The 18,625-nt window shown below is 33.1% G+C and overlaps 1 protein-coding gene across 3 annotated transcripts in view; it reads left to right on the top strand.

Annotated features, from left to right (window-relative positions):
* LOC106469272 (TBC1 domain family member 30-like) overlaps nucleotides 1-18,625 on the top strand; it is a 178,569-nt gene that overhangs the window by 146,475 nt on the left and 13,469 nt on the right. For all 3 annotated transcript variants that reach the window (XM_013929761.2, XM_022398425.1, XM_022398437.1), the window contains 5 exons: nucleotides 4,505-4,690; nucleotides 9,468-9,636; nucleotides 10,658-10,829; nucleotides 12,201-12,306; nucleotides 15,908-16,118. In XM_013929761.2, coding sequence (XP_013785215.2) covers nucleotides 4,505-4,690; nucleotides 9,468-9,636; nucleotides 10,658-10,829; nucleotides 12,201-12,306; nucleotides 15,908-16,118 — 844 coding nt within the window. The remainder of the gene's footprint in view (nucleotides 1-4,504; nucleotides 4,691-9,467; nucleotides 9,637-10,657; nucleotides 10,830-12,200; nucleotides 12,307-15,907; nucleotides 16,119-18,625) is intronic.

Here is an 18,625-nt window from a genome sequence, read left to right as displayed (position 1 = left end):
ATTAAATGCAATCTACGTTATGGAACCGCTCTCAGTCACATCTTGAAGTACATCGTTACAACACATTCAATATGAGCTGTGTTACTTCGTTTTTGTGTTGTATTAAATGCAATCTACGTTATGGAACCGCTCTCAGTCACATCTTGAAGTACATCGTTACAACACATTCAATATGAGCTGTATTACTTCGTTTTTGTGTTGTATTTTTGCTTAGTTTTCATTATTACACCAGAAGCTCTCCTTAATTTGGTAGGAGACAAAAAAGCTTTTTTTCTTCTACATTTCCTCCAGAACTTTTAAGTTCTCCATACGAACACAATTTATGAGAAACACTTGAGATTGTCTTCCTTCCTGATAAAGGAAGTCATCCTTAAGATGAGAGATGGGAACGATAACTTGAAAGTTGCTGACATGACTGTATCATTTTAAGTGTACGCATGGCTTATTAAATGAGTATTTCTTTCAGAGATCATTTACTCTTTTCATTTTATCGAATCTAACTTTGCTATCTTTTCATAACAACTTACAGCAAAATAAGCAAATACTGGAGAATATATATGAGACAATTTGTGAATATTACAACAATATAAACTCGTGAATTCGCGTGATTCACTATTTTGTATTCGTATGTATTTTCTTAAATCTATGAAGCTCAACAGGAACGACTTTACAAAAAAAGAAACGGAGAGAATAATGAATTACTATGAAAAATTCACGTATATGTTGCACGCCTTTATTTGAACGTGTGAAACTTTTTTTTCTTATAATATTCATTTTACAAACTTACTGGTCTTTATATTATTTCTCTTGTTGAATTTATTTTGAAATCAGTAGCAAAGTCTTCTATAATTAACATAAATATTTTTTTTTAATCAGCAACAACGTTACCAGTATTTAGGTTAAGTAACTTATCTTATTTTTTTTAATTTGCCATTTAAGATTTTGCAAGAATGTGTTTTGGACTCTATTAATATAACTATCACTAAATACTTGATACTAAATGTGTTTGTAAACTGGTGTAATATAACCTACATTTCTTAATACTAAATATGTGACTATAAACTAATGTTATATAACCATCACTTCTTAACACTAAATATGTGACTATAAATTGATGTTATATAACCATCACTTCTTAACACTAAATATGTTGCTGTAAAGTGATGTTATATAGCCATCATTACTTAACACTAAATATGTGGCTATAAATTGATGTTATATAACCATCACTTCTTAACACTAAATATGTTGCTGTAAAGTGATGTTATATAACCATCATTACTTAACACTAAATATGTGGCTATAAACTGATGTTATATAACCATCACGTCTTAACACTAAATATGTTGCTGTAAAGTGATGTTATATAACCATCACGTCTTAACACTAAATATGTTGCTGTAAAGTGATGTTATATAACCATCATTACTTAACACTAAATATGTGGCTATAAACTGATGTTATATAACCATCACGTCTTAACACTAAATATGTTGCTGTAAAGTGATGTTATTCAGCACGATGACAACAACCTGTTAGCTGCGTTAGTGACATTTTCATAAAAGACTGATTTTTCTAATGTATTTCTTATAGTGACTGAAGAATGCATGACCAGTTTCTTGTTTTATATCAGCTTTCATTTCTGTGTTATAACTGTTTTTAATCTCTCGTGCTTGCTTTGTTATATGCACAGCTTAATAACGTACAACCCGATTTCAGTAAAGTTGTCATCAACAAACATCTATGTTCTATAAAATAAGCACAAATAAAGCTTTAAAACAACGTATTCAAAGTAAACCGATACGACAACCTGGGCTGGCAATAATCTTAGTGTGAGACCATATACACGACTGATATATTAGATACAAATAAAACATTGTTCTTCGTAACACACACACAAAAATAAAATAGGGTTTGTGAAAAAAACGTAAACGTTGCAAAAACAGAAGTTCCAATGTTATGCGCCCCTTTTAATTCTTGTTGCGAACGGTGTTTCGTCCCTTAAACTTCAAACCAGGAATTCATACAGTTTTCGTCCATGTTAATTCTTGTTGCGAACGGTGTATCGTCCCTTAAACTTTAGACCTGGAATTCAAACAGTTTTCGTCCATGTTAATTCTTGTTGCGAACGATGTTTCGTCTCTTAAACTTTAGAACTGGAACTCATACAGTTTTCGTCCATGTTAATTCTTGTTGCGAACGGTGTATCGTCCCTTAAACTTCAAACCTGGAATTCATACACATTTCGTCCATGTTAATTCGTGTTGCGAAGGGTGTTTCGTTCCTTAAACTGCAAACCTGGAATTCATACAGTTTTCGTCCACGTTAATTCTTGTTGGGAATGACGTTTCGTCTCATGTACTTCAGACCCAAAATTTGTATGGTCTTCATCCATTTTTATATTTATTTTCAACGACGTTTCGTCCTCTATCTCTCAGACCCGAAATTCGTGTTGTTTTTGTCCATTTTAATTTTTGTTGTGAACGACGTTTCGTTTTTTATACATTAGAACTAAAGTTCCTGTCGTTTTCGTACATCTTAATTATTATTGTGATCAACGTTTCACCCTCTATACCTCAGACTCGAAACTGTTATTGATACGTTTCTTTGTATTCTTGTTGTGGGCGAAGTTTAGTCTTCTATATTTCACACTCGAATATTTCATGGACCTTTTTACTATTGTTATAGAAAAAGTTTGGTCCTTCATATTGAGTCATCTTACGTACTTGAAACTCTTCTGATTTACCCTTACTCTGTATATTTTGTTGTTAAAGACATTTCGATCATTATAATGAGTCATCTTACTGACTTTTAACTCTTCTGATTTGCTCTTACTCTATATATTTTGTTGTTAAAGACATTTCGATCATTATAATGAGTCATCTTACTGACTTTTAGCTCTTCTGATCTGCTCTTACTTTGTTGTTATATATTTTGTTGTTAAAGACATTTCGATCATTATAATGAGTCATCTTACTGACTTTTAGCTCTTCTGATTTGCTCTTCCTCTATATATTTTGTTGTTAAAGACATTTCGATCATTATAATAAGTCATCTTACTGACTTTTAGCTCTTCTGATCTGCTCTTACTTTGTTGTTATATATTTTGTTGTTAAAGACATTTCGATCATTATAATGATTCATCTTACTGACTTTTAGCTCTTCTGATTTGCTCTTACTCTATATATTTTGTTGTTAAAGACATTTCGTTCTTCACACTGAGCCATTTTACAGACTTGTAACTCATGATTTGCTCTTACTCTATATATTTTGTTGTTAAAGACATTTCGTTCTTCACACTGAGCCATTTTACGGACTTGTAACTCATGATTTTCTCTTACTCTATATATTTTGTTGTTAAAGAAATTTCGTTCTTTACATTGAGCCATTTTACGGACTTGTAACTCATGATTTTCTTTTACTCTGTATATTTTGTTGTTAAAGGCGTTTCGTTCTTTACACTGAGCCATTTTACGGACTTGTAACTCATGATTTTCTTTTACTCTGTATATTTTGTTGTTAAAGGCATTTCGTTCTTTGTATTGAGTTCTTTTCAGAGACGTTTTTATGGACTACATTTATATTGATTCTTACAATAGATAGCGTGTCATCCTCTAAACCGGATCTTTCTTCGGACTGGAAGTATTTTATTTTATACATATTGTTGCCTTGGTTCTTAAAGTGGACATTGTTTCTTTTGAGAGAAGCATTCTGTATTATGTGTGTCTTTATATATATATTTATTATTTAATATTAATTGCCGATCAGAGCAAACTGTCTACTTGCAGCGAAATCAAAATTCAATCTGGTAATGAATATAGCTAATTAAATATACTTTAGTTACGTTATTAATTATAAAGATTAGAATTCATTGTTTCGTTAGTTGGGTACTCTCGTTATAAACGATATTTTCGGCCGTAATCCCAATAATATCTCACGAAGTTCGGCCAGCTTGGAATATTTAGGTATGTCCTAAGTATCTATGTTAATCTAACAATGCAAAACCATCTCTGCACTAGAAGTATAATAATATAAAATAAATTTAAAGAGTAATGAAATTAGATATATTAAACATTAATGAATCCTGTTAATGAAAGCAACAATAAAGAAATAATAGAATACACCATACCCATGGAACACAACTCTAGTTAATTTTGTAAGTATAGGTCTGTTACCTTAGAGTCATATGCTGGTTTAATTACAAATCATAAAAAGTTGTCACTGAAATGATGGTTACAAAAATAGAACTATTTTGGCACTTACATTTTTAAGTTATCAGGAGATAGAAAGTGTTTTATTTTTGTATGCAGTTGTATTTTTCAAAATATTTTACAATAAGCTAACTCGTTTCCACCCACAACAAACACATCGTACAAGGCTTGCTTATAATTTAAAAAAAAATTTACAAAAATGAAAATTCATCGACCTTAGATATTTATATGTCTGTCTGTGTTTAAAACAGATAATAAAAGGCACGCTGTACATCAGTAGTATTTTATTTCAGGATCTTCATCGAACAGGATGTAGCATGTTCAGTGGGGAAGAGGCTGAAAATAACCAGGCGTTGTTGAAACGTGTGTTATTAGCGTACGCACGCTGGAACAAGGTCGTTGGCTATTGTCAAGGGTTCAATATGCTGGCAGCAATTATATTAGAAGTTATGGAATGGAAAGATGAAGATGCCTTGAAGGTAAAAGCTTCCTAAATAAGAACATTCTGTCTTTCGTAAGTATACGGTTTGTTTGTTTAGTTGCCAGACAGTTTTCTATCTCACGTTTCTATTTAATGGCAAGGGCGCCCGACATGCGAGTTCGAATCCAGTCGCCAAACATGCTTGCCCGTGCAGCGGTGGGGGCGTTATAATGTTACGCCCAATCTCACATTTCTTTGATAAAGAGTAACCCAAGAGTTAGCGGTGGGTGGTGTTGATCAGCTGCCTTTCCTCTACTCTATCACTTCAGAATTGGGGACGGCTACCTCAGAAAGCCTTTGAGTAGCTTTGCGTGAATTCAAACAAACTGTTTAGTATTTACTCTATGCCAAATTCATTTTTAAGTAAGCAACTGAGAGCCTTAAAAATGCAACGAGAAACACTACTGAAGTTTCAAAACGGTACGACCCAAAAATAGCGTAGCCCAGCGTTTTCTAAACTTTTGTTATCCACGCCCCCTTTAATAGTATGGTTTCTTGCGTACCCCCCACCCCTAAATGAGTGGAAGAGCGAGTTGAGTGACGAGATGTAATACACAGATACTTATCAAAACACTACATGTGTAGTAGTAATTACTAATTATTTTCATTAATAAAAAATATACTAAAATGCTCAATTTTGCACTATTGCACTATTGACTCTATACCCTAATCACTCGCGCCCATCAATTTGGGAAACGCTGGCGTAGCTAAAATTACCTCTTAACATTGTGTGGTCAAATCTTTTGGGATTCTTATAAAACCATTTCGTAATATTTTAGTGAAATAAGGAGGGTTAGGCTCTACTTTTTTCCTGTAAGATAAATTAAGGTTTGGTTCTTCATAAGAGGGGCCCGGGTGTGGATTTAACAGTTAGCGTATAGGACTGGGGATCGAAAGGCATCGAGTTAAAGATGTAACTATACCAACAACTTTGCATTATAAGAATGACAGTCAATTCCGCTATTCAATAAGAGGCTTGTGCTGCCGACTGATTGCCTGAAATTGTCCGCTTAGCTCATCAGGTGCATACGGTGTCATTCAAATTAGCAAACAAAACAACTTAACAACAGCCAGTGATATATATCTTCGTTCGATTCGCAACGGTGGAGTTTCATCATAGTATTCTTAAACTATACAGAATATTTTATGCTCGCAATTTCTTCTAAACGTTTTAACTTTCCAAAAAGTGTTAAAAGACTGAATAATGTGATACAAAAATACATTCCCGAAGGAGAAACATAACTGAATAAGAAGGTTTAAACGCTTATTTATATATTTGTTTGTGTTATGTTATAGTCACGTTTAACGAAAATTCCATAAATTACAAATATGTTTAATATATTGGTTTTTAACTCCCAACAATGTAAATTTTTATTTCTATACATTAGCATATGAGCTAAATGTAAGCCTAAGTCGTAGTAACTTTGTTTAAGCGCAATGGATTATCTGTGCTGTGCCCATCTGAGGGATGGAAACCAGATTTGTAGCTTTGCAAGATTTACCAGTGAGCCACCGAGGGTGCACACTAATAATTTATTTTTTCCATACTTTTACGCTGTTAGTTTAAATTATTGTCGTTGTTTTTATTACTGTTTGTAAGAAATAAATGGACTTTGAAATGAGAGCGGCCACATAACAGGCATCACACATTATGGCATAAGCTTACATAAAAAAATATCATAAGAAACTGAAATAAGTTTACGGTGTTTCTTGCTCATCCATCTACTTCGTATTATTTATTTAAGCCACACGTTTTCCTTTGAGAAATGTTTATGAACTCTGAGCCCTTTTGTGTGTGTGTATGTGTTTTTCTTAATGAATAGAAAGCTCAAAATATTTGAAGTGAAAATACTGTAACAGCTAGTTTCGGAAAGAAGAAGAATGAGATAAAATTTTGAAAATCCTTTGAGCAGACGACATTTCTAAATGTAGCTACAACATGAAACACTAGCTAAGTGCATTTGAAATCGGACAACCAGGGGTAGGCTGACTTAGTCACATAATAGACTTTTATACAGCGTGTTGTCACGGTAACGTCCCACAATAATTTATGAATGCACGTTTACTAAATTAGACGAAGTCCTTTCCCAAGAACTTAATTTGATGATGTAGGGTTGTTTTTGTTTTTTTTTTGTTTTTTGTCATTAAATTCATGCGTTGAATTCATGAAATGTCAGTTTTATGTTTCATTATTACGTTGTTGTGGGTAGATCTCTTTAGAACTAGATGATCTTAACAAACATATCGTATGTTAATAATGATGATCTTAACAATCATATCGTATGTTATCTTATTCTAGAAATGCCCGCTTCTTGCGACACTAATGTTTTATACATTTTATATACCTGTCCTTGCATATAGCATTAATGTTTAAAGTATTCCAACGTTTTTTACCTATATTTGTTTTCTCCAAATATTAATGCCTATAAACAATAAACAGTGTTTTATATGAAATATCTGATGACGGGAATATAATATTTCTTAGCAAGAAATAAAATCCCCCATAGTAATCACAGTGATAATGGGACGAAGATATTATAGTATAGCAAAATGATAACGTGATGAAGATCTTACAGTATGATGAAGTGATAATGTTATGAAGATGTTATAATATGAAGAAGTGATAATGTTATGAAGATGTTATAATATGATGAAGTGGTAATGTTATGAAGATGTTATAATATGATGAAGTGATAATGTTATGAAGATGTTATAATATGATGAAGTGATAATATTATGAAGATGTTATAAAATGATGAAGTGATAATGTTATGAAGATGTTATAATATGATGAAGTGATAATGTTATGAAGATGTTATAAATTAATGAAGTGATAATGTTATGAAGATGTCGTCTCCAACACATAGGTTTTTTTAGGTTATAGTCGTCTCCAACTCATAGTTTTGTTAGGTTATAGTCGTCTCCAACACATAGTTTTTTTAGGTTATAGTCGTCTTTAACTCATAGCTTTGTTAGGTTATAGTCGTCTCCAACTCATAATTTGTTTAGGTGATAGTCGTCTCCAACTCATAGTTTTGTTAGATTATAGTCGTCTCCAACTCATAGTTTTATTAGGTTATAGTCGTCTCCAACTCATAATTTTGTTCGGTTATAGCCGTCTCCAACTCATAGTTTTGTTAGGTTATAGTCGTCTCAAACCCATGGTTTTGTTAGGTTATCGTCTCCCGCCAAAAGGCCGCGCCCAACAGCCACCGGTACGCACCCCTTCCTTCTTCTTTATCATGTTATAACATCTTCATAACATTATCACTTCATCATATTATAACTCTCCAATTCATAGTTTTGTTAGGTTATAGTCGTCTCCAATTCATAGTTTTGTTAGGTTATAGTCGTCTCCAACTCATAGTTTTTTTAGGTTATAGTCGTCTCCAACTCATAGTTTTGTTAGGTTATACGACTATAACCTAACAAAACTATGAGTTGGAGACGACTATAACCTAACAAAACCATGAGTTGGAGACGAATATAACCTAACAAAACTATGAGTTGGAGACGACTATAACCTAAAAAAACTATTACTTTACCCTCAAGTTCCTTTTTTTTTTTTTGCTCTCTCATTTACTCACATCGAACAAGCATTTTTTCATTTGAAAAGCCCTATTAAAAACAAGTAAAAAAATGTTGAGTTTACTGTTATCACTTGCGAAATTTGTTTTAATGTGAAGGGGGCGCAACGGAGACTTTGCTGAGTGAGGGGGGCGTCGTTATTTAAATTTTGGAAAACACTGAATCATAGTATGATAATAATGTTATGAAGAACTTATAGTACGATAAAGAGAAGATAATATAACAATAAGTTATAGTATTATAAAGAAGAGATAATATAACAAGAACTTATAGTACGATAAAGAGAATGTAATATAACAAGAAGTTATAGTATTATAAAGAAGAGATAATATAACAAGAACTTATAGTACGATAAAGAGAAGATAATATAACAAGAAGTTTTAGTATTATAAAGAAGAGATAATATAACAAGAACTTATAGTACGATAAAGAGAAGATAATATAACAAGAAGTTATAATATTATAAAGAAGAGATAATATAACAAGAAGTTATAGTACGATAAAGAGAAGATAATATAACAAGAAGTTATAGTATTATAAAGAAGAGATAATATAACAAGAACTTATAGTACGATAAAGAGAAGATAATATAACAAGAAGTTATAGTATTACAAAGAAGAGATAATATAACAAGAACTTATAATGTGACGGAGAAGTTATAATATGACAAGAATAACGGAGAAGTTATTTCATTTAACTGGTTCAAAACAGAGAATTTATCTCGGTTGTCAATGGATGTAGTATGAGAAACACTGTCAAATAAATAAAATTATCAATAGTTGTTCTTCACATTCCTTAATTCTTTTTCTATCAGGGGTTCCTTTTGACGAGTCAAATTACTTGACGATAAGCCACTAAAATCTTACAAAAAACTTACAAACAGTTTTCGAATGGTTAGGTTTTGTTTTAATCATAAACTTCTTTACTGGGGGTTAAAGCACGTGGAAATAACCAAAGTTCCTAAGCCTAATCTTGACGAAATAGTTACTGACTCATTATCCACAAAGAATTTTCATGGAAGACATGAAGTTTAAAGGTTACTTTGAAAAACTATAAACACAATTTATGTATTTATTATATTATTTTGTTCTTTTGAAGTTGTTGTTCTTATTGTTTTAATAGTTACGGAATAATTTTACAATCAAGTTCGTAAACTTCTTACTGCACAATTTTTATGTTGTTGCTAGGTGATGATATTCCTCATAGAGGGCGTACTTCCAGAAGGTTATTTTGCCAATCATCTGAGGGGACTTTCCGTGGATATGGCAGTATTTAGAGATCTACTGCGTATGCGCTTAATTTGCTTGTCACGCCATTTGGACAAGCTCCAGGCTGAAGCTAGAGATAGTTCTACAGGTAGACCTCTACTTTTCCAAAATTAATTTCTACTTTAATTACCACCAAATGTTCTAAAATTATTTTTCCTACAATATAAATAGATACAAAACATAATTTTTTTAGTTTTCGTATTTGTCAGATGTAATTATCAAACAGGTTATCAGAGAATCATTAGTCTTTTAAAACGTATATATGACTTAAGTTTGATCGTTGTGTAGCATTAATGTTTTAACGTTTCTTTTCCCATTCGAAATGTACTAGAAGTCAGTAATTAGGGTATGATTTACATGTGTGGTGCATCATAATAAAAATTAAGTAACTTTTTTATTTTCCTCAGTCATCTGCAGAGAGAAATAGTCTCTCAGAATTTAACCTGTTCACATTTTTGTTTAACTACATACAAGTTTAATGAATATTATTTCATAGATCATTTAGGCAGAGTCTTCATGATGAACAAGTTAAAATAAGCACCAACCGTTTAACTCAGAATGACACTTGAGGAGAAACTCTGTGAGGAATAATCAACTAAAGTGGTTCAGGTGAAAAGGACGACGTTTCGAAAAGCGAAAGTCTTGAACTAAACTTATTGTCCAAAATAAAACTTAGTTGCTTCTTCTCTTATCTAACTTACTAGTGCTTATTATTTGACAGAGCTGGCTGATCATTTTTTAAAAGATAACAATTATAGTTTAGCTAATTCAAAAAGTTTTTCTTCGAAAAGGTAAAACAAATTATTTTATTCATTTATTGTTGGAAATACAAATTTTATCTTCAATGAGTGATTTTCTTTTGTGTGCAAGAAAATTAAAGTTTTTCTCCAAAAAACAAAACAGATTTTTCGTTTAAAATTTCGAAATTGTAAACAGTTTATCTCCGAGGTTTTGTAGAAGGAAAGAGATGTTTCTATTTCTGGCGTGAGATAACGTTCACTTATAAAACTCTGGTAACAGGAACTACAGTAGAATTTCAGCTTGTTTGAAAAAAGTTATTTATCTTAAACTTAACATTACAATTTTTTTCATGGGTGTCTTATGTCTAGGGGCCAGTTATGAACCGCCACTGACCAACGTCTTTACCATGCAGTGGTTCCTCACACTTTTCTCTACTTGTCTGCCAAAGTCGACCGTTTTGCAGGTGTGGGACCTGATATTCCTGGAAGGAAATGAAATTCTTCTTCGAGCAGCTCTTGCAATATGGGATGGATTAGCAGAGTGGGTCACGTTTATTATTGAGCAACTTCAATCAGAAATTACGTTCGTCCAAGTAGAACGACATAAAATTTATCTTGAGTCCCCACTGAGATTACTTACAAACAAGTCATGTAAAATGTGTAAGAAATAGTATAGGTTTTATTTTATCGTCTCATCACTATTCTGGTTTTATATTACACTTAATTAAATCTGTAACATAAAGTGCTTGCTGAAGGCATTTCTGTTACAATCTGTTTTCACTAGTTAACTCCTTATTCATCTTGTCTTCACCAGCTTATCTTGTAATCGCCAGTTTTATTGTTTAACTTTTTCTTTAATAACCAACTTCTAGCTGTCTCTTCTTGTTAGCTCTACGGTGTAATCTGTATTCACTAATCAACTTCTTCCTGTACATTATCTTAGCTTGCCGGCTCTCTGTTATATGCTTTCACTAGCCAGCTTCCCGCTGTGCTCTGTTTTTTGCTTACTAGCTCTCCGTTAAAATCTGTTTTCACTAGCTAGTTCCTTATTAAACTTTTTTTTCTCACTTGACAGAATAATTTTCGTTTTCTTTGCATCACTCCAGATTAAAAGTTTAAAGTTCCAATGCTAAAAAAATGAAACTAGTTACCAGGAAACCTCATTGGTTTAAGATGTACAACTAATTCTAAAGTAAATCAGATAGTCTAAAATAACTATTTTTTGTTCTCGACTTTACATGGAGAATAAAATGTCCACATTACTGACTTTCTTACTGGCAAAACAAATAGAACCAGAATTTCCAAATATAAAATTTTACTCTATTGTAAAGTAGTCATAAAAGTAGTATTTAAGGAAAGGTATAATGATGAAAGCTGAGATTTTATACAAACACTAAGCTTTAGACAGACAAAGTGGGGAAGCCAGTAATGTAGGGATCTTATTCTCCATGTAATGTCGAGATAGCTTAGTCTGCTATGTAATAAAATTTCTAGTTCCATGTTAACACGAGAGTCTTATCTACAAATGTTTTCAAAGTTTCTAGTTCCATGTTAACACGATAGTCTTTTTATACAGGATAGGGATGGAAGTGGACATATTATTTGATCTGGCTAATCAAAAACATTTGTAGATAAGACTCTCGTGTTAACATGGAACTAGAAACTTTAAAAACATTTGTAGATATATAGAGAGATTTGTGAATTTTTTTACATTTTGTTTGTAATATAATTGTTATTAATGTTTTTATATTTCAGCCTATTTTTCTGTTTAACTTAAGCACAGTGTTATAATTTTTTATATGCAGTCGGATGATTAACTTAAGAACAGTGTTATAAATACCATTTTAATCTACAGTCGCATAATTAACTTAAGAACAGTGGAACAGTTATAAATAAAATTTTTGATCAACAGTCGGATAATGACAGTGGAAAGTGCAGATGAGTTTTACAGCATCATGGGCGTGTTAACAAGAGAGATGCTGGAGTTTGGACTTATGGATCCCAACGACCTCGTTAAGGTGATTTGTTTTCTAATCCTTATCAATTTAATAGCACGTGTAATTTGCAGCTTTTATTAAAACCTTTAAAAATGCCGATATGTGTGAGAAAACGTCAGAATAGAAACTGTATAACATAGTGTGAACTTGCGGATGGAATAATCCGCAAGTTCACACCTTTTAATTATGATCCAGGTTCATTTCAAAATATATTTTGATTTTAAATATTGATGGCACTGCTAAGCTCTCAGTATTTTTATTTATTTTTCTTTTTTAAACATTCAAACGTTGTATTATGTATTGGATGAAATTTGTTTAAATGTTTGTTCTTCAACATTTAAAAATTTTAGTTTGACTGACTAGGTAATAAAGAATATTTTGAAAACATGACTCATGCTGAGGAAGTAAGTAGTAATAACAACAGTTAATATAATCTGTGTTGGCAAATCACGCGTGTATACATCTAGTACGATCTGAGATATGCTGTTCGTATATATGAAATGTGAACCCACTGGGGACACGAATTCACTATTTGGAAAATTTACGCAATTAAAAGAACAATGTGTGCAGTCAGTCCATACGTGTATGTGTGCTTCATATGGAAACCCAATATTCCTATTGGCTAATTGTACAGCGGTACTTTTACGTTTATACGAGTGCAAAAGTGAACGACGTTTAACATGCATTGTTCTATACGATTGCAAAAATACGACGTTTATAGCATTAATTTTAAAGACAGTTACTTCAGTAACATAAAACAATCACGCAAGGAAACACATTAAGTTAAATCTTCACATTTCCGTGGCTTATAAATAACATAATACCATTACATCATAATACAGACGCATAAAAATTGGCAATTAGACCTAAAGTTTAAATACGCTTCACACGCGAAGCACGAGTTTACCCGTTTTATAATATACAAGCAAAAGTACTCGTCTCTAGTGACGGGACAAGTTTAAATTAATCTATCAATTTAAATTACTTCATGTACTTTAAAAAGGTTAATTGTGTTGCAGCCTTGGTTTCACTCAGAGCCAAAGCTCTGAGCTACTCATACCACCCACCGAGAAAAGTAATTGTTGAGCATTTCAGTCATGCTAAGAACCGCTCAATAATAACATATGGTAAATTCACGATTTTATTATTTAAGTTGCGTCACATTTTAAATTGTGAATGATAGCGTGATTAGTTCCTAACAATTTAGTGTACAATATCATGTTTGCGAAATAAAATTTGGCATCAGCATTATTCATATTGGAAAAGCTGTGCACGCAGGCAAAACTCAACATTCACTTTCGAAATGACGAGAGACAGTTTTTTTTGTTTGTTTGTTAAAACTACACGGGGGCTATCTGCGCTAGTCGTCCCTAATTTAGCAGTGTAAGACTAGAGGGAAGGCAGCTAGTCTTCACCACCCACCGCCAACTCTTGGGCTACTCTTTTACCAACGAATAGTGGGATTGACCGTCACATTATAACGCCCCCACGGCTGAAAGGGCGAGCATGTTTGGTGTAACGGTGATTCGAACCCGCAGATTGGAGTCGAGCACCCTAACCACCTGGCCATGCCTAACGACGGGAGACAGATGAACGCCCGAACAGACACCACGGTTCGCAATAAGTATAAGATGGAAATTAGACTTAATAGTCACTGCCACAACTTCATTCATTTTCGAAGTTCTACAGCTAACACATTGCCTGAAAGAAAATAAAAAAATTCGACGTAAACAAATATACACACAAGAAATGTACAAAAATAAAAACATGACGACAATTAATGTTTACACTTCCTGGTACCATAATCTAAAAATTCTTTATTTTATAACGTCGCTTTATCAAGAGTTTGGTCAAGATAACATTTCAAGATTTTAGTCAAAGAGATGGCGATTATCCAGAAATACAAGGTACATATTTATACATAAAATTTTGTATACAGAGACATATTTTGTTTATATTCATTCTATGTTTTTCCACTTCTTTACTTTAAATATAAATACAACAACCCCATAGACTGCTTAGTAGGTTTTTGTTTCATTCATGTCCGTATTACATAATACAACAACAACAACATTAGTTACAGCACTATTTAAATTACCTATGTAAGACATATATACCCTTCTCATATGTATAGTATTCCACTTTAAAATGCTGTATCAGTAAAAAAAAATATATCTTTCGGCGTTGGCTCATATGGCACAGCTCACGTTTCGTATGTGGGAGGTCTAGGATTCATTCTCGTCTCTGTCTTTTCTTTTTTTTTTCTTTTGTTTGCTAAACAATGTTTGAGTAGTCAAATAATACTAATGGATACAGCTCGAGTTTATCCCCTAGTTACAAATTAAAATCCCCCAGTATGTCTGCGGACTTACAACGCTAAAAACCGGGTTTCGATACCCTTGGTGGGCAGATCACAGATACCTTATTGTGTAGCTTTGTGCTTAACTACAAACAAACAAATTATAATCTCAGACAGTACCAAAAGCATAGCCGAGGGAGGGGAGGAGAGGGGAGGTGGTCGAACGACCGCCTAAATACTCTAAAAAATCTAAAAGGTCTACTATCTTCTGATTTTTCGTAAATAAAGACTTGAATGTCATGAAAATCACTTATACTCTTTTTGTAGAAGAAAAAGTCCACATTTGTATGTAAAAAGACCCTTCCCCACCAGCCACCACCTCTCTGTAGTGCTGGATACGCCCCAGCAGTACACATAATATTATTTGGGTTTATATAGTCTGGATGGAAAAGTTTACAATGAAATTAAGAAGGTGTAGTATAGAACAGTGTGGGCCCATTTTTAGCACAGAATTATAGATCTTAATTACTTATAGATCTTATAGATCACTAAAGTCTTAATTACTATCTAAGTAATTATAGATCACTAAAGTCTTAATTAATATCTAAGTAATTATAGATCACTAAAGTCTTAATTACTATCTAAGTAATTATAGATCACTAAAGTCTTAATTACTATCTAAGTAATTATAGATCACTAAAGTCTTAATTACTATCTAAGTAATTATAGATCACTAAAGTCTTAATTACTAAGTAAATATAGATCACTAAAGTCTTAATCACTATCTAAGTAAATACAAATCAATGAAGTCTTAATTACTATCTAAGTAAATACAGATCAATGAAGTCTTAATTACTATCTAAGTAAATACAGATCGGCCCGGCATGGCCAAGTGGTTAGGCGCTCGACTCGCAATCTGAGGGTCGCGGGTTCGAATCCCCGTCCCGCTAAACATGCTCGCCCTTTCAGCCGTGGGGGCGTTATAATGTTACGGTTAATCCCACTATTCGGTGGTAAAAGAGTAGCCCAAGAGTTGGCGGTGGGTGGTGATGACTAGCTGCCTTCCCTCTAGTCTTACACTGCTAAATTAGGGACGGCTAGCGCAGATAGCCCTCGTGTAGCTTTGCGCGAAATTCAAAACAAACAAACAAATACAGATCACTGAAGTCTTAATTACTATGTAAGTAGATACTAAAAACAACGATAAACTACAGCTACCATCACGATAATTCCTGTCATCGTTAATTTTATACAATAGCTGTATTTCGCAGTTGACTTTGGGCTAAATGTTTAATTTTTTTTTATTTGTTTTATTCGGTGTAGACAATTTGCACAATATCGCCGTTTCCGTTTCCTCAACTAGTTGACCTCCGGGACAAATACACTTATAACATTCGTCCATTCACGTCGTCACTTACTCAAAAACGTGGTCTCAACCTGTTCTTCAGCGATGATGAGGAAGACAATGATGATGAGCAGCTAGTCATGGCCACCTGGTGTCTCTCGGGATCACTACCTGTCCCCAAAGGCAAAGGTAAGATACAAATAACTTTTTGTTGTTGTGTCATTTTTCTGTAGACGAAGATTCTATTCCCTTTAGATTGTGATAACCCTTTTTTGTCAAGATGAACGTACATTACGCACAAATAAGTCATTTATTTTATCGTATTCAGCACAAATATGTGTTATCCGTACTGTGCCCACCGCAGGGATGGAACCCAGAAATTTAGCGTTACTTCTTAATCATAAAGGGGCAAGCAGAAGGTAGTGTTCACACAGGGTTTGTAATCTCAACTAAATAAACTTTAAACATTATTTCCCCTCATATTTTGGATCGTTAAATCAAATAATAATAATGTCAAGCAAAAATTTATTGAAACTTATTGGTCTTTTATTTTAAATTGTAAATAAACGTTAAAAACAATTTAATTGCTTTTACGATAATAGTAACTTACCAAGCTAACTAAAAAAAAAAAAAGCCCCCAGTGGCACAGCGGTATTTCTGCGGTCTTACAACGCTTGAAACCGGGTTTCGATTATTGAAACTTGTTGGTCTATTTTTTAAATTGTAAATAAGCGTTCAAACAATTTAACTGATTTTACGCTGATAGAAACTTATCAAGCTTAAGCTAACTAGAAGAGAAAAAAAAAGCCCCCCAGTGGCACAGCGGTATGTGTGCGGACTTACAACGCTAGAAACCGGGTTTCGATACCCTTGGTGGGCAAAACACAGATAGCCTATTGTGTAGCTTTGTGCTTGATTACAAATAAGGAAACAAAACTAAAAAAAAGGTATTAATATGCCAGATGCAAACATTTAATCTATTTGCTCCAGTTTGAGCCATAGAAGACATTTACCATTGTATTATTAAACACCTGTATCTATCAAACTGTATCTATCTATTTACCTAATAATAGAATCATAAAATTAGAAATAACAAAAGTTAGCTAATTGGACAGAAGAGTGGCTGTATGGAAGAAAGCAGAGGGCTGTTTTAAATGGAGTTCATTCAAACCGGATTAATGTCACAAGTGGGGTACCTCAGGGCTCAGTCTTAGGACCTTTGCTCGTTTTGATTTATATCAATAACATAGACGAAAGAATGGTCAATAGATTACTTAAATTTGCAGATGATATTGAGATTTTGGGTCTTACTAACTGTGAAGAGGATACTGTTGATTTATAAAAGGATTTAGATAATTTAGTGAGTTGAGCAAATAAATGACAAATAGGTTTTAATTATAATAAATGCAAGATAATGCATGTGGGTTTTCGTAATTTTAATTATAAGTATAATTAGGAAGGGAATAACCTTAACGATGTCATGAAAGAAAAGGGATCTTGGCGTAATAGTTGATCAGTTTCTAAAGCCATCCAAGCAGTGTGCTGTTGTTAGCGGTAGGGCAAATAGTATTTTTGGTTGTATCTAAAGAAATATTGAACACAAGTCTAAAGAGGTTATAATTTCATTGTAATGGTCATTGGTTAGGCCACATTTGGAGTATTGTGTTCAGTCTTGGGCTCCTTACCTTAGGAAGGACATTAAATTGTTAGAAAGAGTTCAGAGGATGGTTACTAGAATGGTGCCTGGGATGGAGTGTTTGTCATATGAGAAGAGGTAAAGATCTGTAAAATTATTTTCTCTTGGAAAAATATGAGTTAGAGAGGATCTAATTGAGGTGTTTAAGGTTGTAAAGGGAATTGATAATGTTGATGCATCATCTTTTCTCGTACTTAATGACGAGAATAGTAGGACTAGGGAACACAAATATACATTTTGGCAAGGTAGGAGCTATTTTCAGCTAAGAAAGTTTTAGTTTTTTCTAACAGGGTGTTTAGCTTCTGGAACGAGTTGCCTTCGGATGTTGTGGAGGCAGTAAATTTAAGTGAGTTTAAGTAAAAGTTTGTTAACTATATGAATGATACGGGCTGGCTTTAAGATTTTTTAAAATGTATAATAGTTTAGTTGAAAGGATGCGACAGCCGAGATGGACCAATAGGTCCCTTGTTGTCCTTAAACATTATGTTATGTTAAAAGCAAAGTTGTTGGATTTATGACCCCCCCCCACAGATGGCTCAACGATAAGTCTGAGGGCTTATAACGTTGAAAATTAGGTTTCGATACCTGTGGTACACACAGCACAAATAGCTCATTGTGTAGCTTTGTGCTTTACAACAAACAAACAAACATCTTGGTTTTATGCTGATTTATTCAATAATAAATTCCAAAAAGTATATTATCATTGTCATGGTTAGTAGTCTTTTCGATAATCTAATTATTAAGTAGTTACTAATTGCATTATATCATAAGTTTCGATTGCCTACCTCCTGCTGTCTCCAGAAAGTCCAAAGAAGAAATATATTTTTTGGTAATTCGATCCTGAATGTTTATGGTGTGATGGCTGATACTGAAACTACGATATAAACTAAATAGTAATTAGTATCCAGTAAAAAAGAAGTAACTAAATAATAATTAGGCTTAGGTAATCGAATAGACAGGTGGCTAGGGCGCTCAACTCGTAATCTGAAGGTCGCGGGTT

This window comes from Limulus polyphemus, unplaced genomic scaffold (assembly GCF_000517525.1).
Source record: "Limulus polyphemus unplaced genomic scaffold, Limulus_polyphemus-2.1.2 Scaffold95, whole genome shotgun sequence".
NCBI classification, from domain to species: domain Eukaryota; kingdom Metazoa; phylum Arthropoda; class Merostomata; order Xiphosura; family Limulidae; genus Limulus; species Limulus polyphemus.
This window is presented reverse-complemented; position numbering and strand designations above follow the sequence as displayed.